Source organism: Gopherus evgoodei, chromosome 15 (genome assembly GCF_007399415.2).
Source record: "Gopherus evgoodei ecotype Sinaloan lineage chromosome 15, rGopEvg1_v1.p, whole genome shotgun sequence".
NCBI classification, from domain to species: domain Eukaryota; kingdom Metazoa; phylum Chordata; order Testudines; family Testudinidae; genus Gopherus; species Gopherus evgoodei.
The window spans coordinates 13025497-13053379 of NC_044336.1; the positions used below are offsets into that span (position 1 = coordinate 13025497).

The following is a 27883-nucleotide window of genomic DNA, read 5'->3' on the forward strand; positions in this document are numbered from 1 at the left end:
CTCGCTCCACGCCCGCTGGCGGCTGGAGTTTGCGCTCCCGGGCTGGGGGCTCGGCTCGGCGGCGCGACACCCCGGGATGGGGGCTCCGCGCTGGGCGCGGCTCTGCCTCCTGCTCGTGGCGGCGGTAACGCTCTGGGTGCTCCTGTGTGGGCACGACCGAGACACGCAGGCTTCCCCGAAGCCCAGGTAAGGCGGCGGCGGCGGTGGCGGAGGAGGGGTTGGCGCTCACAGCGGACGGGAAGAGACAGTTCCTGAGAACTTGTGGCTACAATAGTGTCCTGCGGTAGGCAGCAGCGCAACACACGATCTGCGGTGGGGCCGGAGCAGGACTTGCACACAGAGCGAAGGACGGACAGGCACACACAGCACAGAACACACCCATGGAGCGAAGGACGGACAGATAGACAGACATCTAGTGAAGGACAGACAGACACACAGAGCAAACAACGCACACATGGAGCAGAAGGAGGGATAGACAGACACAGAGCAAAGAACACACCCGTGGAGCAAAGGACGGACAGACAGATACATATAGTGAAGGACAGACACACAGAGCAAAGAACGGACAGATAGACACACAGAGCAAAGGATGGACAGACAGACACAGAGCAAAGCACACACCCATGGAGTGAAGGGAGGACAGACAGACACAGCGAAGGACAGACATAGAGCAAAGGACACGCACAGGGAGCGAAGGACGGACAGATAGACACATAGTGAAGGACAGACAGACAGACACACAGAGCCAAGGACACACATACAGAGCAAAGGATGGAGAGGCAGACACACAAAGAGCAAAGGACAGACACAGAGACAACAGAGTGGAAAACACCACCTTGGAGCATTAGGCAGGCAGCAAAGCGCAGGAGAGAAGAGAGGCATTTTTAATCTGGGCCTCAAGGGACTGGTAGTAAAAGAAGACAGGGAATGTTAAGTGCATAGGGCTAAGCTGGGCTTCTGGCTGCCCTTAGCTTTCTGTCAAGCCTTGGGATGTTTTAGCCAAGGGCCGTGTAACGTGCTACGCAGAGGTCTCTCGCTGGGCCCAGTCCTGCAAGGTGCAGAGAGCCCTCCATTTACATTGGTTTACATGATTGAGGTCTCCCCCCCGCCCCCCAAGTGCTAGAGCTCCAGCTGGAGTAAATCAACATAGCTCTAGTGATCTAGATGAGAGCTACACGGATTTACTTAACCCCAGCAGCAGATCTGGACCCTGGACTTCAATGGGCCAAGGCTGATTGATCCCAGCTGGAGATGCAGCCCTCTGAATTCAATAGAGCAGTGCTGATGTACACCCGCTGGAGGCCTGGCCCCCAGCACTTTGAATGTACCTATGGCATCTTGTGATCACTGACCTGGAGAGATTCCCAGCCACTTGCAAAACTTCATGGACACCATTTCCTAATCTCCTGGGATCAGCCCTGCTCAGCTGCCAGGCCCTGAAAGGGTTCCATCCACTGCCAACCCAGATGGTAAAAATGTTGAAGTAGCTTGCAATATAGCAGCCATGCATGTGGGAGGCGAGTTTCACTGCAGGGCATTTTGCTTCCAGGGGCATAATCCATCCTGCTTTGCTGGGAGGATCACGTAGCTTGTGCCATATTTGCACTTGCATTTACCTCTAGGAGCATTGCTCACCTCTGTGTCACGCAGCCTTGGGTCAAGTAAGCAGATGTAACAAGCAACTCAGGGTGATAGTTTTTACTGTGTCAGCCAGCAAGTGAGTCAGCGACTGGTACTGGCACTGGCATCTCACTGTGCTATATGTAAATACAGTGGGAATCACCCAGCTGTGGGGACTGGGGATTCATTTGGATATTGCTGTGGATCTCAGACATGAGCCACACCCTCCCTCCCTTCTAGCCACTGTCTAGCAAAGCTCTGCTAAATTCTCCCTGTCCCTAATATGCATTTCTAATCCTGTGATTTCTTCTCCTGCTGGGAAGTGGCACAACTGGAAACCTCAGTCTTTACCTTTGTCGCTCTCTGCAGCCCTGTTTTAAAGGTCAAGCATCAGTGGACAAGTTGTAGGGCAGCCACGCTTCTGCATCCTTATGTCTGCACTGAACAACAACATCTAGTGATAATCAGGAGAGAAGGAGGACAAGACTTGGCTCTCAGACAGAGATTTTCATCCTACAGAGTGCTGTAGAAAGTGTTATTGTCCCCATTGTATGGATGGGGAAACAGAGGCATAGCGAGGTGAAGTGATTTGTCCAAGGTCCCATATAGCAGGATAGTGTCAGAGTATGGAACAGAAATCAAGACCCCTGACCCCCCAGTTCAGTGCCATAGCCACTGGACAATGCTGCTTCCTGGGGCCGTTGAGGATGCTAAAAAGGATAATATATTCATAAAATCAAAATCCTAATCCCAAAACAAGGTTAAAAGTGCCAACCTGGATCATTAACCCCTCTAAACAAAACAGCAACACCTGCCACCCCACATTAAATCAAAACCCCTAACTCTAAACCCAAACTATACAATCAGAGACCTGGAACCAAATTCCTTCTCTCTATGCACTCCACTGTAATTACTTCCCTTGAATCATAAACCTAAGCCAGTCTGTATCCAAACTGATAACCTCAAGGCCATTTCTATAACTCAATGCCTGGGTTGTGTTTGTTTAGTCTATGTAGCCAAGCACCAGGCTAGGGTGACCAGACAGCAAATGTGAAAAATCGGGACAGGACATGGGGGATAATAGGTGTCTGTATAAGAAAAAGACCCCAAAATTGGGACTGTCCCTATAAAATCGGGACATCTGGTCACCCTACGCCAGGCCCACAGAACACAATCCCAGTTTAAAGCAAGCATTCTGTTCCTGTACTACCTACAAGAATGGGAGATGAGCAGCTGCCTTGCTTCGTTTTATAGGTAGCTGAATTTCACTGGTGACTTATATTTAGTGTGTATTTTGGAACCATTCCAGATAAGAGGTGCTACATACATGCAAAGCTGTTGCTATGTACATGCCCACTTCTACTCCATGAGTCTGATTCTCCAGTGCTTTTGCACAGCCAATCACACCTGTGCAAAGCGGATGTAAAATGCCACACAATCCAAATATGATGACGATTTTGTGCAGAGCGAAGTGGTTGTAGGATGGCCACCATCTCAGCTGACGCAGGATGCTCCAGAGCTACGAGCATGAGCTGCTACTTCTTGGCTACTTGTTACAGCTGCAATCCTCTGGCTTGGCACGGAGGAGGACCTGTAACACACACTCACTCACCAGTGGGTGACAGTTGCACAGGGTGCAAAGCAGTGCGGAATCTCAAATGCCAAAAGCCTTAGTCCATGGAACATAAAGGCCTGGCTCCTATTTTTCTTTCCAAATGACGTACTTAGAAACATCCGGTGTTGGAATGATTAGCGTTGTCGTTCATTATTAGCACACAGGAAAAGATTGTTGACATTTCCATAGCCCCGTCTGCCCTTGCCCGCCAGTGTGATCCTGTGAGAGACGGCCAGCCGTGGGAGCTCCACATCTCGCAGCAGGTGCTCAGCACTTTGCAGAGCAAGTCCTTTTTCTGGAAGGCCCTCCTTGGGGTCCCTCTCCTGTGGATTTGCTTAGCCCCTGAGTGTGTGCTTAAGGCAGTGGAGTTCCACTGCGTGCTAACAAGTGAGTTATCTACAGGGAATGCGGTGGGGAAATGAGCCATTGGAAATACCATTTTTTTAGATTCCACAGCCATTAAGACAACCCACCTGCATGCTTTGTGGATACTGAAAGATCCCAGGAAGGGCTGCCAGCAGACACAAGGTCAGAGTGGTTCTTTGGTGCATCACGTGGTGACGTCATGACCTTTTGACATGGTGCCCTGAGCCTTCAACAGCTGTCTACCCTGATGGGGAATCTGAGGTGGCTGCAGCACTAGGCAGGCCTTGCAATGCCCTGATGTTACTGCTTTATGTCATAGCCTCGCTCCAGGATCGTTTAGCTCAGCAGAAACTTGCAGGGAAGTGAGCTGCCAGCAGAGGCCTGCCTGCATGTGTGGGGCAGGCCAGCACCCTGGCAGTATAGGGCCTGAGGACTTCCTGGAATGCCTCAGGGCTTGACAACCTTTGAGCAAACTATGTTGGGCTTGTGACTGAGATTTTCAAACTCGCAGGGAGTTAGGCCCGCAAATCCCACTGGAATTCAATGACAGTCAAGTACCTAATTTCCTAGGCAGCCTCACTGCCCCTGCCAAGCTTGCTTTTCTTATTGGGGGTGGCATTTTAACAAAATACCCCCACTACTCCACCATTAAATACCTCAAATTTACACACAGTGGTTTAAAAAGTGGCTCCAAACCACCCGTCTTTCCAGGAATGCACCAGGGGCCTGATCCAAAGCCCACTGAAGACAGTGGAAAGGCTCCCATTGACTTCAGTAGCCTTCGGCTTAGGCCCTGAGTAAGTAACCCTTCCGGTTGCTTCTGCAGCGAAGTGGGTGCGGTTCCTCGCCTGAGGGAGGGGGCAGGGTCTGTTCCAAGATTCAGGTCTTAGGTGGCATATGGGAGGGCTCTGTTGCTCCAGCTAGGGATGAAGGACTCAGGTTCAGGCTTGACTCACAGCATTTGGGACAGTAGCAACCCCAAGAAGGGGATGGGATGACTCCTCCCTAAACTGCCACTAAGGGGTGTTTTAATGCAGATGTTTTAACACTGCAGCCCCCGACCTCCTGCTAATCTGTCTTCCACTGTCCCTGCTACAGGAATGCTGGGAATTAGGGGAGGGTTCAGTGGAAGGCAGAACAGGTGGGAACAACCTTCCTCTGTCTGGGTGGACATCCCTTGCAAAGCTGTGCCCTGGCCTCTTGGGATGCAGCAGAGCACTGAGAAAAGAGCAAACAATCAGGACAGAAGTGACTCACAGGTCAACTTGAAGCAGGAGCGACTTCTGTCTGCAAAGCCCTTCGACAGTCATGACAACCTATGGAAGGGCCAACCTGCTGTGGAGTTGGGGAGGGACGGGGAGGAGAGAGAAAGCCTATTAACTTTCGGGAGGGAGTGGGCACAAGTTAATATTGGGCCACAGCTTCTCGTGGCAGAGGAGCTGCAGGCTAGGTGTAAATTCCCTTACACTCCAGGGAATTCCCCACTGCTGCAGGGAGCCTCTGCACCAGCCCTGGGTGCTGGAGTCTCCTGGGGCATGAACGGGTATGACTGGGGCAGGCCTGCACCTGGGCACTTCTGCATCCCTGCCATGGGCCATTATGGGAGGGAGGGGGCATGCAAAGTAGGGCAGCCAGTAAAGGGTTGTTCTAAATAGCACTGGGGCCTGTACATGTCCTCGTGATCCCCTAAAAGGGCAGGCGCAAATTCTCTCTCCCTTGGTTCCTGTGCAAGCCAAGGGATGAATTGGGCCTAGTGAGTTTAAACTGCTGGTTTGACACCATATAGTGCTTAATCACCACTGGGAGTGCTTAGATCTCCCAGCCTCAGAAAAATCATAGGGGTGGGATTTCCAAAAACGATTGGCCTAACTCTGCTGCCATTGACATCAAGGCCAGTGCTGAGTGCTTGTGAAAATCCTACACTAGGTAAGTAGGGGGAGAGAGACATCTTACAGCATTTCAATACCACGGGAAGATGTTCTCTCACCTGTGTTACTTAGTTTACTGGCAGATTGCAAGTTTTTCCAGCTGTTTTGATTTTTCCAACCTTTCTCTTGAAACTAGTAAGTTTTTGATCAGAGATAGGCCCAGCCCAGGGCCTCAGGGCTGAACCCCTCTTCAGCTTTGAGAATAGTTGACTGTAGATCTGATTCCAGCTCTGAATGTCATGACTCTGCTCCTCTGACTCTACTTTTTAGCTGATTGCATTTTGCAGTAGAGTCCCAGTCAAATGTACTTAAGCCTTATTTTAGCAGGAGTGGTCCGTACAGGATTTAGAGCTCTTTAAAACTCCACATACTGTAAGATCCCTGGAATGCAATGTCTGGGAAGGGGAGGGGACAATCTTTCTTTTTAGTCAGGACCTTTCTTGGAGAAAGAACAAAATATTCTGTGCCACTCAATTGTTTCATGGACAGATTCAGATCTTATCTCTGCAAACAATGTATCTGAGAGAGAATGGTGGGGCGTCTCAGATAAACTACGTTCCTTTTCCCAAGCTCCTGGACAATATCTGATCACAGTTTGGCAGGGGTGGAGTAGACACATTATTTATTTCTAAGCATGGGTGACTTGACTACCTGTGTCTGAAGGATCATTCAAAGACTGGGAGGGGACAGATCTTAGGAATAGCCACAGTTCAAAGAAGCATCTCTGTGACTTAAATGGGACTTAAATACATGCTTAAATGTAAGTGTATAACCTCCAGTGGACGGGCTGAAAAGAGAGAACCTGAGCGAAGCCTTGCTGTTGGGCCTGACCTCTCTGTGATCTCAGGGCATTGCCCCAGGAGCCGGTCAGGGGTGAGAACTTCAAAGCAGAGCAGAGTAGCTCTCGCTACCATTCCTGTGCTCCTATAACACCGACAGGGATGACTGATGGGGGTTATCAGCCACTTACTAGAGAGCATGGGGAATTTTTTAAAAATTATGTTGAGTATTGGATACGGCTGTGGATCACCCCCAGCATGCACTGTGAATTTCTCCGTTTCGCTCTTGGAGTCACAGTGGAGAGCTGGGCTCCCTCCAGAACCCATAGATGGTGCTCCTTCGATTGGCTGACAATGGGTGCTGCAGCAGTTGGGGGCCTGATGTACTTAATTAAAATACAGCCAAAACCCACCCTGTGGTTTGCTGCTGCGCATCCCATTCAGCAAACAAAAAATGTATTGCTGCCAGCACAAGACTTCCAAGCTCATTCCACCAATGACCTCTGCGTTGATGGGTCCATAATGCTTGCAATTTGAGGAATGGTAGCAGTGAGCAGCCTGCTGTGTAAGGACAGCAGTTGCTACCCAGCTGCCTTGCACTTTAGCCTGTGAGCACCCTTTGCAATGGACACCTGACTATGAACAAAATATTCTGGTATAATTTGGCTTCCCAGACAATTTGGGCAAGGCAGATTTATTTAGATTGAATCACACACCCACACATGGGGAGCTGAGACTAGAATGCCTCCTCTAGCTCCAAAAGCTTTCTGCCTCTTTACGGCGAGCTCCCGTACTGCTACCAGTAGCAGGTCTTTTATCCTCTCTGTACTCCAGCCGCTAGGGGGCGGCATCAGCCAAAGGCTCTGCATGAGCAGGGCCTTTCAGTTCATGTTTGACTTTATGTGGCATTGATTGAGGCATGGGCTTGAAGTGGATAGAGCCACTTTACCCCTGCAACGTGTTGTGACAGTTTCTAACCAGGATAACTAGTTTTTGAGTCTTCAGACCTGCTCCCATGTGTCCTGAGGGACCCTGCCCCTCCATGCTTGCCAGTAGCAGCTGCCATCTTGATGCGGTCACCAGCAAGTGACATCTTGGAGCTCACGGCATCCCCCACATCGGGTTGTTGGCTAGGCAGCAGTGTCTTTGGCACCTGTTTCTCATCTGGTCCACATCACTGAATCGGAAGGAGTCCAGCACCATGAGTATCAGTTCTGGTGCATGCCGCACAAAAGGTGCCAGGGTATATCTGCCCTTCAAGTTGGGGGCTGTTCTCAGTTCGAGGACATGTACCTGCTCTAGCTCCAATCAAGCCAGTATGCTAAAAATAGCGTAGCAACCACCGCACCAGCAGCAAGAGTGGCTAGTTACTCCGTATGTGTATCCAGGCTCTCGGACAGGTACTCAGATACAGTTACTCAGGTTGCTGAGGCTGTGCTCTATCTTTAGCTTGATCAGAGCTAGTACCAGTATCTCCTTGAGCTGAAAATTACACTCCCAGCTTGAAGTGCGGACGTAGGTGCAGTGTCTACACCTGGCCTGAAGTGGAGTCCTTGCCCGAGAGCCTGAGTACATCAGGAAAGGCCAAGCAGAGGAGTCAGGGCTGAGCTGTCTCTCAGAGGGGGTGAGGCTTGAGGAAGAAGATGGCGGGGGCTTAGGGTGGGTTTACTTCAGTTTTTGCCTGAAGGTGGCAAACTTTCTCTCGGGAATCTCCTTCTGTACAAGGGTGAACGTGCACTGGGTCAACCAAAAATATTCCGAGCCCGTTGTGGGTCTGGAATGGGCAGACCGAAGCCCTGTAATGTCATAAACTAATCAAATTTCACCACTGGGCAAAGAGAGACCCAGAGCTCCTCAAAGGCCACTGCTAGAGCACCCCTATTTGGAACTTCATCTCAATCTCTCTCTCACTGTCGCCTCCCCTGTAGCTTATCAGAAGTCTTGTTTTTTCCCTTCCTCCCACCATGTACCAGCCTGTTTGCATAGCCACTTCCATTCTCTCCAATCTCTGTTCAGCAATCTAAAGTCTTTCAGTATGTGTAAATGTAGGAAGTTAGAAAGAGCATGCTAGTATGTGGGTCAAGAAATCTTTATGAAAAGGGCTTATTGTGCATGTACAAGGGCTACTTTTCAAATCCAAACCTCCACCCTGCGTCATTTTCTCTTCCCTAAACACCCAAAGCAGCAGATTGTTCTCTACTACCCACTTTGCAAGTCTCCTTCTGCCAGCTATGGACATCTTCCACCTCCCTGAAAGCATCACAATCATTTCATTGCTGCTTCAGGTCTGTAGAAGTGCTGAGTACTTCAGCTGAAAGGGGGCTGCAGTCTTCAACCCTGGCCAGGCGTACTTGGAAAAAGGCAACTCACGATTACTGTATTGTTAGGAGGGTCAAAAACACCGGCTGAACTGCCGGGTATCAAGTGAAACACAGCTCCACCATTAATTTATTCAGATGACAGTAGTGTCTGCAGGCCTCGCTGTGCAAATACGCAGTTAGGCACCATCCCTGCCCTGAAGAGTTCACAGTGTAATTAGACAATGCAGGGGAAGAGGGAGAAAGAGAATATAAGTTGCCCGAGGTCAAACGGCAGTTTAGCAGCAGAGTTGGGACTAGAACTCATGCCTCTTGCCCTCCAAGTCAGAGCCATTCAGGCCAGCTGTACCAGCCCAATCAGCAATTCCAAGGCCAGAAGGGACTATTGTAATCATGTAGTATTACCTCCTGTATAGCATAGGCTAGAGAACTTCCCCAAATTCCCAGAGCACAACCATCTGTCACAAGCTCATTGGAACGTCAGTGAAAAGCAGCAACTCAGAAGGTGGCATTGGGGGAGCCAGGGGGAAGCAGCTAAATTGGTTAAAAGAAAAGAATTAGCCATGCTGCTAGCAGCTGGCTGAGACCAGGTTCACTGAGATTCAGCCCAGAAAAAGACACAAACTGCAGACTAAGCAGATTTCTTTGAAGGGGGAGATGGGGAAAGGGACTCTGTTGGCAATGCTAGTAAGATCTATGTTTGTGCTGCTCAGTAATTAGCATCTTTGCTTCCTCACCAAATGGAGCATTGGTTAAAGGAAAACAGGCACTTGCTTTGATCAGCAGTTAAATCAGAATGTTTTCCCAGCGTGAAATAGCGCCTAGATATCACAGGAGATAGACAGCCTGTATTGGATATTAGAAAATAAGGAGGGATTTCACTCAGATGAGGAGGCCACTGTGAAAGTAACATTCTTCACGACACTACAGGCAGCCCTATCATACAGTGTTTAAGGAGGACCCCTCAGCAGGGCAAAAGGAGGGGGTCACATATCCTTGCTCCCAAGTGGTTGCAGCTGTGCATTCAGCCCTGTTTGGCACATAAGAAACCACCCCAGGTCTCACGTTAAGTAGGCAGAGGGCACTGGGGAATGGCATACATCCTGGGAACCTGGTGGAGCTACCTGGAAATCCAATCCTGGAGCAAGCTCTGGCATTTTTCTTACAGAAACCTGGGAAGAAGGACCAAGAGGCAGGCTCCATTATCCGCCTGCCTCTACCTGTCCCAGGCTCCTCAGACAATGTCTCTAACAACATGCTTCTTGTCTCCTCCACAGTAAGGCATTTTAATTCAGGCATCTGATGATACGCATCCCCTCCCCAGCTGGCCCCCTTCATCCAGAACAGAGACTGCCACAGGAGTCGCTTTGAAGTGAACCTTCTGTTTGCTGATGAATAGGAACCTTTTTTCCCCTTTCTGAGGGGGCCCAGCTGGCAGGCTGGGATGCGGAGCTGCTGTAAACTTATCTCTCCTGCCTCTGAAAGTCTAAGTATGCAGGTGGCCTGCAGCCTCTGGAAGGCATGCTCTCATCTACTAGATCTGTCTCTCTCTTGCACACAACACACACAAGCTGAGCACCTGGTACTGTAAGCCCTCCGATTTCCTACGGAGAGCTTTCAGGATCGGGGCAGTTTTCCATGGAAGTCAAAGCAGTTGCTCAGAGCAGTCTGGGCATGACCCCAACTCTGTTACTAAGCCTCAAAGCTGATCAAGACTGTGCATGTTTTGAAGGTGATCCTGATAAACTGACAGCTGTCATCATGGACAGAGTGGTAGAGATGGGGTGGTTGGGATGTCATGTGCCCTTTATTCCTCCTATCAAAGGTCTGTGATTCTTTCTTGGTGGCAGCTGTGGATCAAGACCCTGCAGGACCCATGCAATCAATCTAGCTGGAGCCTGCAGAACAGCAGCCTAGATTCAGCCTTTGGAATTCATTCTCACAGGGGGTCAGTGAGTCATCTACTTAGGCTCCATTTCAAAAGGGTCTGGGAGGCTTGATGCGTGGATATGCAAACTGAGCACCCTGATACAGATGGTTAACTGTTATGCTTCCAGGGTAGGAATTCTCCCACACAGCACAGCATTGCCGAGTTGCCCAAGCTTGTTTTTTATCTCAATTGGAAACCTGAGGGATTGGCCAGTGGCAGGAACTGGCTGCTGGCCTCCGTGGGCTCATGTACAGACATGTCATAGCTAATCCTGAGTTGTTCTGATCACTCCCAAGAGAGGCTTAAGGAAGAAAAAGATACTGGAGAGGCTGAGAAGTTCAATTTGGAGGGTGTCCAGATTGAGGCCTTGTTTCAGCCCATTATAGTTGTAGGAGCCAGCCACGGATTTCAATGTTGGATCTGACTGAACTCCTCCCACTTTTGAGTGTGTTTCTATCCAGGGATTTGGCCTGGGCTTTTCTTTGGTTTTCTTTATTTAAAAAAAACAACAACACAACCCAACAGGAACATGAATCTTTTTCAAATTGCAAAGGAGTAAAGAAAATAATCCAGTAGGTTGGGAACCGATGACTACAAGAGACTATTGTTGGCAGAGGAATTCTCCTTGCTCAGAGAGGGCAGCCCCAATGAGCAGGCGACAACTGGCTTCCTGCCATAAAGTGACCTGCTGACGGGTGACCTCTGACCCCAAGGGGAACAGCAGGCAGTTTAAAGAAAGGAACCCCAAGGCTGACCCCCCCCCACTCCCCAGTGACCTCCCATTCTGCTCTGGGCCGTGTTACCATGGTGACTTTGGGAGCCATGTCAAGTCAGAGAGCTGGTACGGAGGGCCAGAACTACCTGAGCTTGGATCTCCTAGTGCCATGCCAGGAAGCGTATGTTTCTGGAAGGGGGTGGGATTCTCTTCAGCAAATATGAATAAATCCAATTTGTCCCGGGTGGTTCTCCTGGACCGAAAGTGACTGCCCTGAGCAGTGTGATTCCAAAGAGACTGGATATCCAACCTGTAGGCAGTGCCACTCCCACCTGTTGCTGCTGTCCCTTCTCAGGGGGGCAAAGTCAGGGAGATGATCCCTCACCACTTGCCTCACCTTTCAGGCCTGAAGACAGAATGAAGGGAGGGCCTAGGAAAGTCAGACTTCCAGCTCACTGCACTCTGCAGCTGGCATGAAGCTTCCATTTCACTGCCACACATCTCTCCAGAGCACGGGGCAGGTTTGGATCTGCATTTACTGTTGACTTTGGACACTGCTGTTTGAACTCCAGAGCGATGGCACCTCGACCCACCTGGCAGTGAGCCCATTGTCCTTTGTGCCTACACAGAATAACAGAGACTCCCAGTGGGCTAAATCCTGAGCGGGCGAGAGCATCCTCCACTTCCATGGGTTCAATAGGAGCCATGACTCCTCAGCACCTCCCTGGGTTTAGCAAGACGACTACAGTGGAAGGAGCCCAGCCTCTCAGAGGATCAGGATCCCAGGTCATAAGCAACTTGATGCAGAGACCACAACAAGCCTCACTAACTAGTATCTTTACTGTTCTGTCATCTAGAATCTAGACCTGCCCAGAGCAAGGTTAATGCCATGATGCTAAAAACACAGGAGCCCTGTCTACACTACAGCTGCACTGGTGGTAATTATGGATCTTAAATGTGCCACTGTAGATGCAGCCGGGGATGTAGGGCCAGAGCAAAGCTGTATGTCTGAGCCCCACTCAGGTCAGTTACTGTGCCTTTGAGGGTCAGTGAAAGGCCAGGAGGCCGGTTTCTCTCACTGCACCAGGTAGAGCATATTGAGGGAACACTAGGTGCTTCTCTGCTGGTTAGCACCGGCTAAGGCTGGATTAACCACCTCCTACCCTGGTCTGGTCTGGTCTGTGCCCTTTGGGGGCTGGATTGTCTCTCATTCCCTGCATTACTGCCTTGATGGACAACAGTTAATGTTTAAACAGGAACATTTTTTGCTGAATGATAAATACCAGTCACGAAGCTGGCTCGCTGCATTCCAGCCTAAAACACTTCTCCATTCCTCAGCTGCTGATTCCAAACACCGTGCCCTCCTCTTCCTGAACCACCTCCTTCAGACTCACCCCCAGCAGACACAGCCATGGGCAAAGGCAGGACACTGTCCCAGCCCACTTGCCTCTGTTCTCAGCTACAAAAAGACAGAAAAACCTAGACTTGTTCTCTGCAGTTGTGGCCTCTCTTTTTAAGATTGTGAAGGGTGCCAGCCATGAAAGTTGAGGTTTCTTGTTTGCTCACAGGACAGTTACAGCATGGGCAGCAACAGTACAAGCTTCCCCACACCACCCTGCCAGTGCTTCTGGGTGGGAGGACCCCACTACGGGGAGGAGGGGAGTTCAGTTTCCATTGGCCTTTCCATTGACTGCTTGGCCTCTCTTCTGAGAATGCCAACTTTGGGCTAATTGCATGGGTAGTTTCTCAGATGTGGACACGTGCCCCCTAGGAACTCATCTGAGACCCTCCTACCATTTCATGTGGGCCGTGAAATAGCCACAGATGCCAATGACTACAGCTGGTTGGAAATTGCCCAATAGAGCAGTTTTGTCGGAATATGCTGACTGGACAAAGATCAAAATGTTTCCTGGGAATGTACCAATTTGGTCTAATGTTTCCTGGGAAGTTTATCAAAATGTGTTTTGTTTGTACTGTTTTGACTTTGATATCATCTTAAAAGAAGCATTTTGATAAGATCAGAGTGAAATATTTTCAGAATATTTCATTTTGCAGAAAGTTCCTCGAGAGACATTTTTGTCCCAGATGGGGACAAAACCAAGTTTTGGAATCTTGGAGTTTCCTCTACGATGGAAATTGCAAATTTTAACCAGCTCTACTAATGACTGACTCCCGACCAACCTGTGCTAGATTTTGATAAAAAAACCTAGAAGCGAATGGCTCCTTAGGAACCTGCAGGATGGTCCAGTGTCCCCACGTTTTCCAATAAAACAATGAAATCAGACCCCTTCAGTTTCACAGATTGCCCCAACTTCCATCATTGCGAAGTGCTGGAGACATGAAAGGTGCAAAGAGGTTGGCTAATGGTGTAAAATACTATATACCTTTCATGCTCCCCTAGCATGCCTGGAGTTCTTCACTTGGGTGTATTGTACAGTGCTATAAGATACATTGGTTCCCTGCATGTCTGATGTTAGAAGATATACATGTCACAATGGGCAAAACTGTTGAGGGCCCAGCACTGAAGAGGGAAAACCCCTGGTTTGATGTAGCACCCAAGTCACCTCTCCAAGTGTCCCCTGAATTCTCCATAGGGGCCCCCAGCTTTTGCACGTCTACTGCCTCTCTACCTGAGACTGACACTGCTGGGTTCGAGGCCCTTACCTTTTGGCCCAGCCAGGCCACATTCAGATGTATCAAATCTCAGGTTGTCTCATGAATCCAGTTGATGCACGACCGGTCTATGCTGCTGGTGGTACTCCTGTGCTCACATGTTCTCACTTGAAGAGGACAGGGTAGGCCTGATAGACACGGGAGGTGATGGCTTGGCTGCACCTTCCCCCCTGAGGCTCTCTGAATGGTCTCTGTTCTAGCCTGCTGCAGCACGAGTTGCTACTGTTGGTGCCTGGAGGGATGTCCAGAAATGCCGGGAGCCATGGCCTGAGCAGAGAAAGCAGCATGGACAGGTGAGTGGTGCTGGGGTAAGGAGGAAATTAGTTGCCATCTCTCATGTTTTTCGCCTGCCAATTGTTCTTGTTGGAGGGTGGGGGTTACTGTGGCCTCCTAGACGGGATGGTTCCAGCAGCATCAGATCGCTGGGTTTTATTTTCCTTCCCACATGAAGGGTATGCAAGAAGAAAGCACTGGGCTGACAGCCCTGCACAGTAAAGTCCTCTAGGTATCCCCAGATCATGCAACAACAGGACCAGCTTTTACCTTGTCTTGCCAGTGCCCTTCAACCCAGCCCTGGAAGGCCCATCTGTAGGATGGGGTGGAAGTTTAGTCCCCTGCCTCTGCGCTGAGACTGCCAGCCAGGGGCTTGCATACTCCCAACGGCTTTCTTGTGATTGGACTGGAAGGAGGCCAGCGCCTCAGCTCACAAGGGACCCCAGGCACCTGCCAGATGGTGCCAGCCTTCAGTGCTGTCTGGACTGGAACTGGCCACCGCGTGCTTTATTTATTTCCATTAACCTAACTCCTTGGTTAGAGGGCAATGGCCCATCTTCTCCTAGGCTGTGTTGCCCATCTCACACCCTCTTCCCCCCAGGTGCATTAACTTCCAGGAGAGAGCCTGCACCAGTCCTGTACATCACCGATGCCCCATAGAGTTTACAGTCTAAATGGACAGGGGCTGTCACCCCCATTTTACAGTGGGAGCCGGGGCAGAGAGCAATCAAGGGCCTTGCCCACAGTAACATGCTCACTATCCTCCCCTCGTGCCAGGACACCATGTGGCAGGGGTTCTTTACCATCCTGCTCCTTGTTGCTGGGCAGCTTCCATGGTTCAGCCCTCCAGCCAGGTCCCCTTCCCATTTCCGGCCCCTTCCATGGGGAAGAGAAAAGTCCAAACAAAACAAACCCAGAGTCTCCTGACCATGGCATCCAGTCTTCAGTCCCCACCTGGGACTTCTAGTGCTGAGGCTTGTCCCTCCCTCTCTTGTTGGGGGAGGGGAACCCAGCCCACCTGCTCCTCTGGGTTCCAGCCCAGGGACGTGCATGGGGCAGCTAAACGTAGCTCTTTATAATCCCTCACCGCTACTCTTGCCTTTGCCTTGTTTGTCAGCCTCTCTCACAGGGCTGCAGGCTTCACTGCCCCACTCTGTCTGTAGTTCGTTCCTCACGTGGCTTCTTCCCAGCCAGCTGCTCCCTCAAGTGAACTCCCTGGCAGCTGGGTTATGCCTCAAGCATTTAATGACTTTGTTGCTCATTAGCTCTCCCCTTAGCTCTTCTCCTAGAGCTAGGTTCTCATTCAGGCCAGCTGCAGGTCCTCAGCCAGCTTCCTCTCCACTTGTCCCTTTCCCCCCTCATCTGCCCTTTCACCTTTATGTGGGAGGTGGCGAATGGCTCCAGCTAATGCCTCATCATCTCCTGCTCTGCGGGAGGAGGCAGAACATATGCTGGTTCCCTTCCCAAAGCTCATCCCAATTCGCTGGGAGGAAGAGAAGCCTTGTCTCACCCACTCTGCAAGGCTTCTGGTCCCAGGCCCTTAAAGAAACAATAACAAGTTTACCCCCAAACACTACTTATTCCTTGGACTGCTTCCTCTCTACCAGTGTCTCCTGTTTTCCTAGGTCCCTGCATACATCTGCCTGGTGCCCAAAAGCTTAAAGGGCCATGCCTTGGGACAGAGGTGGACTGCCCCCTCAGGCCTACTACCCTTAAGGGGACAGACTGACCCTATCACAGTGCCGGTCTAGTGCCTTAACCTATTGCTTAATTTGTGCCTGGGCTTGCCACACTAGTTATGAAAATAAAAGAAAAAATTGCTTGAGCCCCAACACCTCTTTCATTACAAATTAAGCACTGCCTTAACCGCAGGACCAATCTTCTTCCTTATTGACTGCAAATGGAGTCAAGAGGGCTCAGCACCTCTGAATTGCTGGGCATCTCAAACTGGGCTCTCAAAACCCAAGATGCTCAGCATTAGTGCACAGATTTGAACGCTTAGAGCAAAGTGACTAGCTCAAGGTCACACATTGACCCAGTATTGGAATTGGGACTAAACCCTGGGTCTCGTGACTCCCAGCCCCCCAGGCACTAATCATTAGCCCATCAGGGATCTCACTAAGAGGGATAGGAAGAGCTACAGCAGAAGCTGTTGGACCTTCTTATGATTTCCCAGCACATGAAAGAGAAATGCACACAAGTGAAATTCAGCGCAAAAGGAATATTTAGCTCTTCTCATTTTTTTTTATTTTCCCCCCACAGAGGGAAGCCATCTAAATATTCTTCTGAGCCTGGCAAGGCTAAACCCACCAAGGAACAGGTAATGAGCGTATGCTTAGCACTGTCATTCTCATCACTTTGTCCTTATTTTTCAAAAGTTTTTCGTTAGTTTGGGCTCTGGGAAAAGAACCTGATGAGGAAGGGGAAATGTTCTCTGAAAATAAGGGCTGTTTATTTGAAAGGTGTTTGACACCCTCCTCCCACCACCCCCATGGCACTTCTCCTAAGAGACTGAGTGATCCTAGATTTGCAGGAAGGATAGGGAATTCTGGAAAGGTTGGAGGTTTGGTTCAGAGAAGCAGACAGAATTTCAGCCACTCATTAGCTCTCCCCAGGCCTCCTGGGCCTGCCAAACTGGATTGGGACTCTCAAGGGACAGACGTTTGCTTTTGGATGCCTGTGACTTTTCTCACAGCATGTTTGTGCCTGAGCACCCAGCTCTGGGTGGAACCCAAGGAGCAAGAACATGAAAGATACTAATGGAAAAGCAAGTCAAACTCTTCTGAACCTCAGAAGAGCTGAAGTATGTGGTAAAGGTGGGGGGAACCTCTTCTTTAATCCAAACAGCTATACCAGTGATAGCCTGTGTGATGGCACTGGACTAGTGCAGGAGTTGAATGTGAACTGTATTATGTTTTGCCCAGGATGTGACTGGCAAGGGGCTGGCCTTCTCAGCACCTTCCCAGTGAAAATAAATAAGCAAGAAGTCATAGCTGGTGGGTGGTAGAGGAGGAGCGTTAAGCAGCATGTGTGGGAGTGCTAAGCCTGGGTCTGTACTGTCCACACCTGCCAAACTATGGTAGAACAATGGTGGAATATCAATGTTCTACCAAGGCAGGACTTGCTTGCTTCAGTGCCATTTGAAGTCAGTGGGAGTCAGATCTGGTCCACAGTGCCAAGTTCTGCAGCTCTTGCTCACCATCGGGCCCACTGTCCAACCTGTCTCCACTGGCTTGCCAAGCTGTGGCAGAACCCCATTAGAACTCTGCTTTTGTATGGCTTTCACACTGGCTTGCCTGGCCAGTGTAGATGGGGTCTGTCTAGTGCTCAGCTCCCCAGCCTATATTCATGCTTTCCATGGACATGCTTGGTCTGGCTGTGACTTCAAGCTTTAAGACCAGCCAAGGAAAGTACATCTGAGCTGTGATGAGGATCATTAATAAGGTATTGGAAGCCCCTTAATACAGAATAAGTCTGTAGAGGAGACAATACTGCTACTGTTTATTGAGCACTCTTCATCTCTAAGTGATTTGTAAGCTTTGATTAACTGATTCTACCAACATCCCTTGTGAATTGGGTATCACCAGGCTCCTTTTACAGATGGGGAAATTGAGGCAGAGAGTGGGGAAGTGGCTTGCTGGTGGTCACATAGCAGGTCAGTGGCAGAGCCATGGACAGGATCTAGGCGTTCCCAGCTCATAGTCCTATGCTCAGACCAATATGTATAGAAGCTCCTTGAGGCAGGGTCCATCCTTTTGTTCTGTGGTTGTACAGCACTTAGCGCAATGGGATCCTCCTGGTCCATGATTAGGGCTTGTACAGGCTCCCGCAATCAAAAAAAAAAAAAATGGTAATAATAATGAATGATTCAAACTGCTGCTGGGGTTAGCAGGAGTCGATAGGTGGGTGAATCCCTTTCATGCCTCCCTAGCATCTGGTAAGAAAGGGAGGTGTTAAGGAGGAGTGTGGGATGATTGCAAGACCGAAATGTGGTTCCTTCTTCTTTCAGGCGAGCTCGTGCCCCCAGTCACTGATGTCAATAGTGAAGGCGGACCCCAGGTTCGGGAAGCTGTTTAGATTCCACGTCCCAGTGCTGATGTGGGCACGGCACTTCACCAAGGAGACGCGGGACAGGCTGAAGGAGCGCAGTGTCCCGTATGGCTGGCAGGGCTTGTCCGACACAGGTAATGGGAGTGATGGTGCACTCCAGACCCCTTTGTGACATGCCTGAAGCCACATTCCTGGTCCCAGGAATAGTCTACCCAATAGCCATCTGATGGGGACAACATTCTCTTGCGGCCCACTGAGGCTGGGACTGGTACCTCTGTTGTGTTGGGTGCATTATAAATACAGTAGGTTGGATAAAATAACCAAAGGAAAGTGACGTAGAGATGGAAGATTTTGGATCCCATCACCAATTCTCTTAGCTGTCGAGGCCCTGCTTTCCATTTATAATTCCTAGCTCCGATATAGCACTTTTCATTGGTAGATCTCAAAGCCCTTCACATAAGAGGTCTGTATCATTATCCCCATATACCAGTAGGGAAACTGAGGCACAGAGTGGTGAAGTGACTTACCTAAGGGGATCCAGCAGCTCCGTGGCAGAGCTGGGAATAGAACGAAGGTCTCAGCCTAGGGCTTGAACCACTAGACTACACTGCCTGTCTTACACAAGGGTTTGAGCTGTAAGAGGAATAGGTTCCCAGGGTTCAGCTCTAGCTGTGTCAGCCTAATCCTACATCCCAGCACTGCCCCTGCAAGCTTCCTAGCAGACGCCCATATCACAGAAGCCTCCAAACTAATGAGCTCTGACTGGCAGAGAGGCCAAGGAGTGAAGTGGCCATGGAGCATGAGCTCCCTGCTCACCTCGAGTGGCAGCTCTTGCTGTGGAGATACATGGGCAGGACAGTGGCAGGGAAACTGCCTGTGCTGCAGCTCTTGGGAGGACTGCTCCTCCAGACTGGGACAGGCACCTTCCACCACCACTCGCTTGCTGTTTTGAGTGGGGCGGCTATGTGGGATGGGAGAAGGGAGTGGGGCAGCTGGGGTAGGTGAGTGGGATGGGAGGGGGGGAGAAGGGCAGCTGGGGTGGGGAGTGGGATGTGAGGATGTGGGTGGGATGGGGTAGCGAGGGAGCGGGGTGGGGGGAAGGGAGCAGAGGTAGGGGAGCAGGATAGGAGTGGGGCGGGGCAGCAGATTTACAAACCAAGTGATTACACTAAGATTTCCCCTGCTCCCAGCTTCTCTGTAGAGCAACCATCTCATCCTGTGCCTGAGGGGAGGTGGGGGAGGGTGGGCAAACCACCTCTGAGGGTAAAGGGTGATCTCTGACAAGAGGCTCAGGTCAGGTTGGAAATGCTGGTGGTTGCTCTACAAACGTCTTTGCCATAGACAGAGAGATTAGCTGGAGGGGCATGTATGGGCATGGCTGGGTAGAGATCATCCTACAGCCTAGGCCTTGATTAAAACGCCTGCTGTGTAACCAGAGAATTAAATATGTTTTAACTAAAGCCCCTCCTCCCTGGGGAGTCAGAGCCCGCAGGGTGGGAGGGGACGGTTTGGAAATGCTGCAATCAACATCTTGTGACATTTTCCTGAATAAAAGGTCCCAGTGTCTGCGCAATTATTAACTCAAACCGCAAGGCTCTCAAATAACCCGCTCCATTGTTGCGGGCGATTGGCTGCTGGGAATTGTTTCCCTTCCTACCCAACACCCAGCCTCTGCACCTCTCCAGCTGCCAGCAGCATGACTCCCTAATGGTGAAGTGACGACAGAGGCATTTGGGGGCTGCGTGGGCAGCACCAGCTGCAAAGAGTCATGCCTGAAAGGGCCAGGGCAGGGTTGCTTCTGTCTCAGTACACCTAGTAGGGCGAGGGGAGCAGAGAGCTCCATAGGCCCCTGCCACAAAGAGCCGTTCCTTTCTGACTCAGATGGTAGCCTTTTCACTGCCACTGAGCTAGCCAGACACACCCAGGGAGCCGGCAGAAGTCGGGGTTGCTGAGCTCTGAGCTGGGCCCAGTTTATATGTTGTTGTAGATACCTGCGTCTCTGCTCATGCAGTAGGTGGCTGGTGTTGACTAGCCTCTTCTTGCCTTGATCTGCAGCCATTGCCTCCACCTTGCATCTGCTCAATGACTCTGCCAACAGCTGGCTGTTTGACAAAACCAGGTTCCCTGAAGGCTGCGTCCGCTGTGCCGTGGTCGGGAACGGAGGGATTCTCAATGGATCTCGGCAAGGCATGGAGATAGATGCCCATGACTTTGTTTTCAGGTATGGAGAGCTCAGCAGCCCATGTAGTCTGAGGGAACCAGGCACACTTACCCATGACAGGGACTGGGTCAGCGGGGTCGTTGTGCTCCTTAACTAGCAGAGGATCCTGCTTAAAGATCTTGTGTATTAATAGTGAGCGGGGTCTAATGGGGTCCCAGGGCATTCTCAGTAGGACAGCTCTGGCTGTACATTTCACGCCGTCCTGCAGCCATGGCTATTACTGCTGCCCGATAGCTTGTCATGTGGCCCAGACGCTCCAACAGAAGAGGCAGGATTACACAATGTGAACAGAGACCATATGGCAAATCCCTATCCCACCGTTCCCCTTTCAGGCTGGTTTGGCCTTTCCTGGGTGCCCCAGTGTAAGGCACGTTCCAGTCACCTTGTACCAGCACTGCCTCATCCTGTGGGATTACCTGCCCCCAGGGTAGGATGTGTGCAATTAGGAGGAAGGTGTAACCGCTGTCAGTGCTTCCAAGACTGCGCCTGCACTTCGGCCAAAGGGAAGGCATTTGCACACCAGTGAGGGAGAGGAAAGGTAGCCGAGGACACTAGACCAAATCCCTGGTGCTGTAGAGGGGCTGAGAGATATTTACTGTCCAAGTGAGAGAGACCTCAGTTTGTAGCATCCCATCTGAGTGACACTCCCGTCCCTCCTCATACAATAAGTGCATGGTACCCAGCATGGCTACCTCAGAAGGATGAGGATGATTTACCCCTGCTGGGAACTGAACCAAGACTCTATGCAGCAAAAATGGTAGAGCCGGCCCTGCGCATGGCCCTCTGTGCCATCCCCCTGTAATAAGGTGTGAGGGACTTTAGGTAACAACTCTACAGCCTTAAACTGGCACACAATCCCAATTAGCAGCAGCATTGATAGGGAGAGAATTGTGCTTAATGCTTTGTGGTGAAAGACCGGTCCTTAATCAGAGCCTTGGTCTTCTCACTTCTCCACCCACAGGCTAAATGGGGCAGTGATCAAAGGCTTTGAAGATGACGTCGGGACCAAGACGTCGTTCTATGGTTTCACAGTGAACACAATGAAGAATTCCCTGATCGCCTACGGAGAGTACGGCTTCACCCAGATACCCCAGTCCAAGGTAAGCCATCCGGGCTGGGGGTTGTGCAAATATTTGGTTGGACCTAGAGAGTCATCCAGGCCATGGCAACACCCACTGCGGGATGGAGCTTTGCTGAAAGGGCCTTGCTGGCCATTGAGTCACACCACTTGGAATCTGCATAAAGGGCAGGAGGCCCTGAGACCATCAATCCGTGACTCTTCCTGTGAGGCCGCCCCGGTTGCTTTCAGCTCCACCAGAAACCTCTTCATGTTTGAGAAGCGCTAGGTGTCCATGGGTCTCCATGCTCACTCATACCACCAAAGAGCATGTGTACCTTTAGTTGCCCTTTGTTAGTGAATGAGGCTCTTACATCTAAGTGGGGCTAAGGATGTGACAGGATGTCATGCTGTAGTGCCTGCTGCACCAAAGCATTAAGTATTTTGTGTCCTCCCCTCTCCCCCCCCGCTGCAGGACCTGCGGTATATTTTCATCCCCTCGGACATACGTGATTACGTCATGCTGAAGTCAGCCATACTGGGCAGCCGTGTCCAAGAGGGTTATGACAAAGGTGATGAGTAAGTAACGCTTCCAACCTTTCTGCCCACCCTGAGCCATCTCGGGCATAATGCTACTGGGCAATGGATGTCCTCCAACTGCAGGGTGGATATAGCATAGACAGCGTTAGTGCATACTGCCTTCTGGAAAGATGTCTCAGCCCTCTCTAAGGTACTAATGTGGCCCACAGTCTGTGTATTCATCCTCACAACACCTCTTTGAGAGAAGGGCCATTATACAGATTGAAGTACAGTGACTTAAGTGACTGGACTATGGTCCCACAGGAAGGCTGTGGCAGAGCAGGGACATAGGTCTCCCACATCCCAGGCTAGTGCTCTAAACACTGGATCATCTTTTGTCTCTCTGCCCTGTCTTTCGGCCTGAGCAGCACCTCATTGTCACAACCCCGGCTGGAGCAGCTCTGAAAGCATCGCCCAGATGTCCTCAACTGACCCAGAAGTAATTTAATACAGAAAATCTCTGCACACAGAAATTAGTCTCCTCCCTTCTATTAAAGACAATCATTTTTCATAAGCACCCTTCATTTGTAAGCAAAGTTAGAGGAGAGCAGGATCAAAACAAGGCTTACATTGTACATTTGGCTGCAACTTTAACTCCACAATAAAAAATGAAAGCCCTTCAGTGTCTCTGAGTTTCTGCCTCAAAGGAAGTGTTAACTCCGTGCTCCAGGGAGTTGTATTTTTATTCCATTGTTTAATATTTTCTCTGTCCGATACCTTTGCTGCGGACAACAGGCACCACTGGTCCGTCTAAAAATTCAGATTCTTTTCAGGTCGTAATATAAACACTGAGCTGTCTAAATACTGACTTGAAATGAAACTATTCCTTTTGATCACAGCCCACGGACGTATTTTGGACCAGAGGCATCTGCAAAAAAGTTCAAGCTGCTGCACTCAGATTTCATACATTATCTAACAGTGAGGTAAGGAAAATGAGGCACTGCCTCTGGGGAAAACTGTCTTAAAACACTCCAGCTCATTCAGCAAATAGCTCTGGAACTGCCCCAGTTCTGTTCACTGCAGCCTGCCTTGCAATCCAACCCCTCCATCTCAATCCCACCTGCTCACTGCAGTCTTTCCCCATCACTGAAATGTAGTCCAGTCCCATTCAGTGCATTACATCCCTGTCACTGGAGTCCAACCCACTGTGATCCATCTTGGATTTACACCCACATGCTCCCATTCATTGCAAGCCAATCCAGTTTCTTGCAGGCCACTGTGCTAGTGAGCGAGTGTATTCTCTCAGGGCCATCACGCTCCCCTGGGAGATGCACATTGAACATTCGGGCTTCTTGCTTCTGAAATCTCCTTTCACCTGTTATAATCCCTCTTTGTTTACAGATTTCTGAGATCTGAAATAATAAATACTCAATATGGGTATCTCTACATGCCCAGTACCGGTGCCCTCATGCTACTGACAGCCCTACATACCTGTGACCAGGTAAGAGCCTTCAGGGCTACCTTTCTTCAGTGCCTAGTACTCTGCTGGCTAGCACGATTAAAGGCTGATGGACTTAGTGTGGGGTGGAGTTAAAGCATGTCCCTGGCTTGGTTCTTAACGATTCTGTTATAGGACCCAGAGATATTTGGGTAGAGCTCACATGAGCCCCAACATGGTATGAATCATTTAACTGATGATGCCTGCTCCAGTGTGCCACATGGATTCCAGGATGTACCATTTAGGATATAGCACTGAGGATGTACCAGGTACATGGGGCGGCACCAGTGGGGCACTGTGCCCCACACAGCTGGCTAGCTCCGTATCTGAAGCCTGGGGTCTGGTCAGCCTAGGACAGGCTGGGCACCGATCCCACCTCCTGTCTGTTCTGTTACCCTTTCCCCTGTCTGCAGGTCAGTGCCTATGGATTTATCACGGACAATTACCGAAAGTTTTCAGACCACTATTACGAGCGGAAGAAGAAGCCTCTTGTGTTCTATGCCAACCATGACATGCTGCTGGAGGCGGAGCTGTGGAAGAGCCTGCACAGGGCAGGCATCATGAAGCTGTATCAGCGGTGAGGCTAGGTGGCATGTCCCTTGGACTCCTGCTGTAACAAGCCATCCTTCTCTTCCCCATGGGCTCCCTTCTCCCTGGCAGGGGCCATGTAGAATTCATGGGCAACCGTGGCAAACTGAGAGCTCACCCAAAGCTAGCCTTACAAGCTGGAGCAGATGGAGATTGCATGAATTGCAAGGCTGCCTTCTGCGAGCCAGGGTGCTGCCTGGAGGATTCTGTTCAGATGTTGCTGAGATGGCAAAGCAAGTGTGGAGAGGTCTCTCTCCAGGGAACCTTCTGCTTGGCTTGAGACAACAGACCCTGCCTTTGTCCCAGAAATGCCCAGGTTCCTTCCATCAGATACTGACACCAGGAAATGAAAAGGGAATTTCAGAAGCAATAAGCCTGAATGTTCGATGCACATCTCCCAAAGGGGCATGATGGCCCTAAGAGAAGATGCTTGCTCACCAGCACATTCCAGTTTCCCATCACCTTCCTTTGAGTATTATATGCTGAGCACAGAGCTTGGATGTGGAAAATACCCAGCCTGCTGTTTCTCACCTTTATCATGCACAAGGGTCTGCCATAACCTTGAGGAGCCTAACTTGTTGTGTTCAAAATCTTCATGGTGGGATATATCACAGCCACTATCCTATAGCTGAGGAGACCTGGATGGAGCTTGTGGACATTGCTCGTCAATAGACTGGGTGGGTAGGTGAAGAGCATTGTGGCCGGGCAGCCTAAGGCCCCCGAGCCACCACATGCACATACACTCCACTTTCCAGACAGATCTCCCCTCACTAGCAACATACGGCAGAGGCTGCCTGCACTCTCCAGCCACACTCCTGGGGCTTTGGCTCCACATTAGGTGAACAGAGGTTCACATTGACACATGAGGGTGGGGTTGTCACAGCTTAATTAGCCCCTCCCTGCAGTAAATTGGGGCAGGTGGACCTGATCAAATGGGAGGCATTGGGTGAGACTCCATGCATTATTTTGCATTGCAAACCTCGGGGGCCGGTGTATATTCAGAGGAAGGCCTCCAGCCCTTGTGCAGATGTATGGAACCCACCCCTCCATTACTTAAAACTAAATGCTCATCAAAGCTAAATAAAAAACCCACCTAGCCAGCAATAAGGAGGGAACATTTTTTAACCTGAAGCTACATTTTGTAAGTTAATTACAGGTAACTAGGAAGAGTAGATCAATAGGTTGGTTTTGTTCTACAGGGAGGTTGTAATGACTAGTGATGGATGGATGCTAAAGCACAATGGAGAAGTGTAATTTGAAACACTTTCCCACTTTGTATAATTATATAAATGTTGAATGATCTTATGTTTTGGCTTGTGGTGGAGAATAGGGGTAGAATATGACTGGCAGAGGCTAGCACTGAAAGCAGAGCAACAATATAATGCGTGTCTGGCCATCAGAGGATTGCAGGGATTATACTGGGGGAAGAGGTTGGTACTGCTGCAGTGAATTTCTACACAGGAGGGGAGAGTGAACAGTTCTGAACTCCATGAACAACAAGTGCTGGTAAAGGCTGATGAAAGTGATCCTAACACGCACACAGGCAGGGGCTCCAGCACCTTCTTGCTTTGCTCTGAGCCCAAGAATTAACATTTAAAAAAAACAACAGTTTATTTGGCCCACTCATCCTTGTAGAACAGCACTCGGCACTGCAGATTGTATAGGGGAACAGCTAGGACACAAGACTAGGTGTCAGGATACCCAGAAACTCAACCTAGCTATGCCACTGTGTCTGATCTCAGCTTCGATTTTCTGTATTTTAAGATACAGAAAATAGCAATGTTCAGACTGACTCATTCCATACCTGTACAGCACATACATTATCCGCACTTAACAGATGGGGGAACAGAGACCAACCTGAATTGTCCAAGTCCACATCAGTGCCCACCATGAATGATCTAGAACTTTTAGCTCAGTTAGGGAATAGTTTTACTAAACCCTACTGGTGCAAGGTCTCTTGCTTCTGTAGGGGTTGGTTAGTCATTGAAGGCTATAGCCATGTCTGGAAAAAAAGCCCCAGTGTGGACGGTCTTACATTCTCAAAACCCTATAAAGTGCTGCATGTTACTAGCTTTTTCTATACCCTAGTGATATAGCCTTTTAGTAATGGGGGACTTGCTCTTCACCTTGCAGTCACATAGTATAGAGTCTGACATATAGGTGAATGAGTCCAAGCAGCCCTCTTAACTTTGGGTTTAGAGCATCACTGAAACTCAGACACTTGACATTTTTAATGATTTATTTCTGAAAGATAAAAGCTCCTTGGTCAACAGCACTCTTCTTCTCCAGCCAGCCCTGCTGGGGGAAAAAACAAGACAGGAGCTAGTCAGTAAAGAAAGACATTAACAACCCCTTTTCTTCTGTGCTGTCAAATGTATTGCAAAAAATCAGAGTAGGGAGGTGGCCAAGCGCCAAGGACACAAACGAGCCATCCATCTTATTTTACTGGGAATACAAAAGATCATTTGAGGAAGTTGGCAAGACTTAACTGAAATGATGGATAGATCAGTTCTTGCTCTATTACTGACTGGCATGATAAAGACCTGCACTTCATCAGATGCAAGGTTGGTCCTGTCATTGTCACAGCTAGTCTCACTGGAGCCATGTTCCTAGCACGCCAAGCAATCCCTTTTCCCCACTTCTAAGACCCATTCTCACCTTAACAGACACCACGGAGCTGTGTCAAACTCAACAGTGAAGAGGAAACCCTGCAGTTACCCAAAAGTGACTTCACCAGCACATATCAGGTACAACCAAATGAGAACTACTGATAAACGAGGACTATACAGAGACAGCAGCATTCTGAAGTTAGAGACTTATCAAAGTCAACTGACATGCAAAGTCTGCAAAAAACAACTGTATCTAGATATGGCAAATAAGAGGTGCTGAAACAGTTCCTGAATTTCCACAAGTACTGAACACTGTTTACTTTTATTTTCTATTTCTAGCCTCTCTCTCTCTCATTTTACTTGCAGCCTGGGAGCAGACAGCTCCAGTTTTTCCCACCCCATAAATTATGCCTTCTAATTAAACAAATCCTGACTTTGTGCCTAAGTGTGACATGAAAAATCCACGACAGAACAGAAAGTTTTGTACAGGAATTCACTGCAAATCTACTGTATATCAAACACCAAACACTTAAAACAAATCCACTGCTTTTCTACTACATTTCTCCCCATCCCACATACCAAGTTTCAAGCCTAAAGGAGTTCTGTTACCTTTGGATCCACTGTCCAATTCATTCCAGATCAGGGAACCATGCACATGTTACAGGACCTCCAGCAAATGGATCACACCTTCAAATCCTGTTGAAGTTTAAATTACAGTGAGTTGCTAGAAAGAATGCAGTTAATTGTCAGTCATTTGCAAACTTTTTTTAAATCCAAAATATCAGAGTGCTTAAAAAGTGAGTGAGTTCTCCTCCTTCCTCATTTTGACATGGGGTACAGACGTTAAGTGATTTGCCCAAGGTCAAGCTGCAGGTCAGGAACAGAGTCAGAAACTGGACGTAAATCACTGGATTGGATGTCCAGTCTTTTGCTGTAGTCTCTAGAGCAAGAAAGTCCTCTTGCTCTCAATGCTATTACTCCTACTGTTTTGACAAAAGAATCAAGGGGTTATTCAGGGATGGAGAAATAAAGTGGAGTATGACGGAGGACAGTAGGGCTCTTGTGCTCCCTGAGGAGAAAGCAATGACCTCTTGCTATGTCTTTGCATCTTGCACTGATCAGGG

At 49.6% G+C, this 27883-nt stretch overlaps 1 protein-coding gene and 1 long non-coding RNA gene across 5 annotated transcripts in view; one reads left to right on the forward strand and one right to left on the reverse strand.

The window, feature by feature from the left end:
• On the forward strand, positions 1–27197 carry ST6GALNAC2 (ST6 N-acetylgalactosaminide alpha-2,6-sialyltransferase 2). Its single transcript, XM_030534573.1, has 10 exons — positions 1–186; positions 14145–14237; positions 16480–16537; positions 18227–18401; positions 20323–20488; positions 21450–21588; positions 22021–22124; positions 22964–23047; positions 23466–23565; positions 23976–27197. Exons 1-10 carry the CDS (start codon positions 77–79, stop codon positions 24141–24143), a joined length of 1197 nt encoding a protein of 398 aa, XP_030390433.1. The 5' UTR covers positions 1–76; the 3' UTR covers positions 24144–27197.
• Positions 26375–27883, reverse strand: part of LOC115635585 — an 8633-nt gene continuing 7124 nt past the window's right edge. For 2 of the 4 annotated variants that reach the window (XR_003996643.1, XR_003996640.1), the window contains exon 5: positions 26376–27455. This is a non-coding gene — a long non-coding RNA (uncharacterized LOC115635585). Of the gene's footprint in view, positions 27456–27883 lie in introns of all 4 variants that reach the window. The other 2 variants (XR_003996642.1, XR_003996641.1) reach the window with 2 other exon arrangements.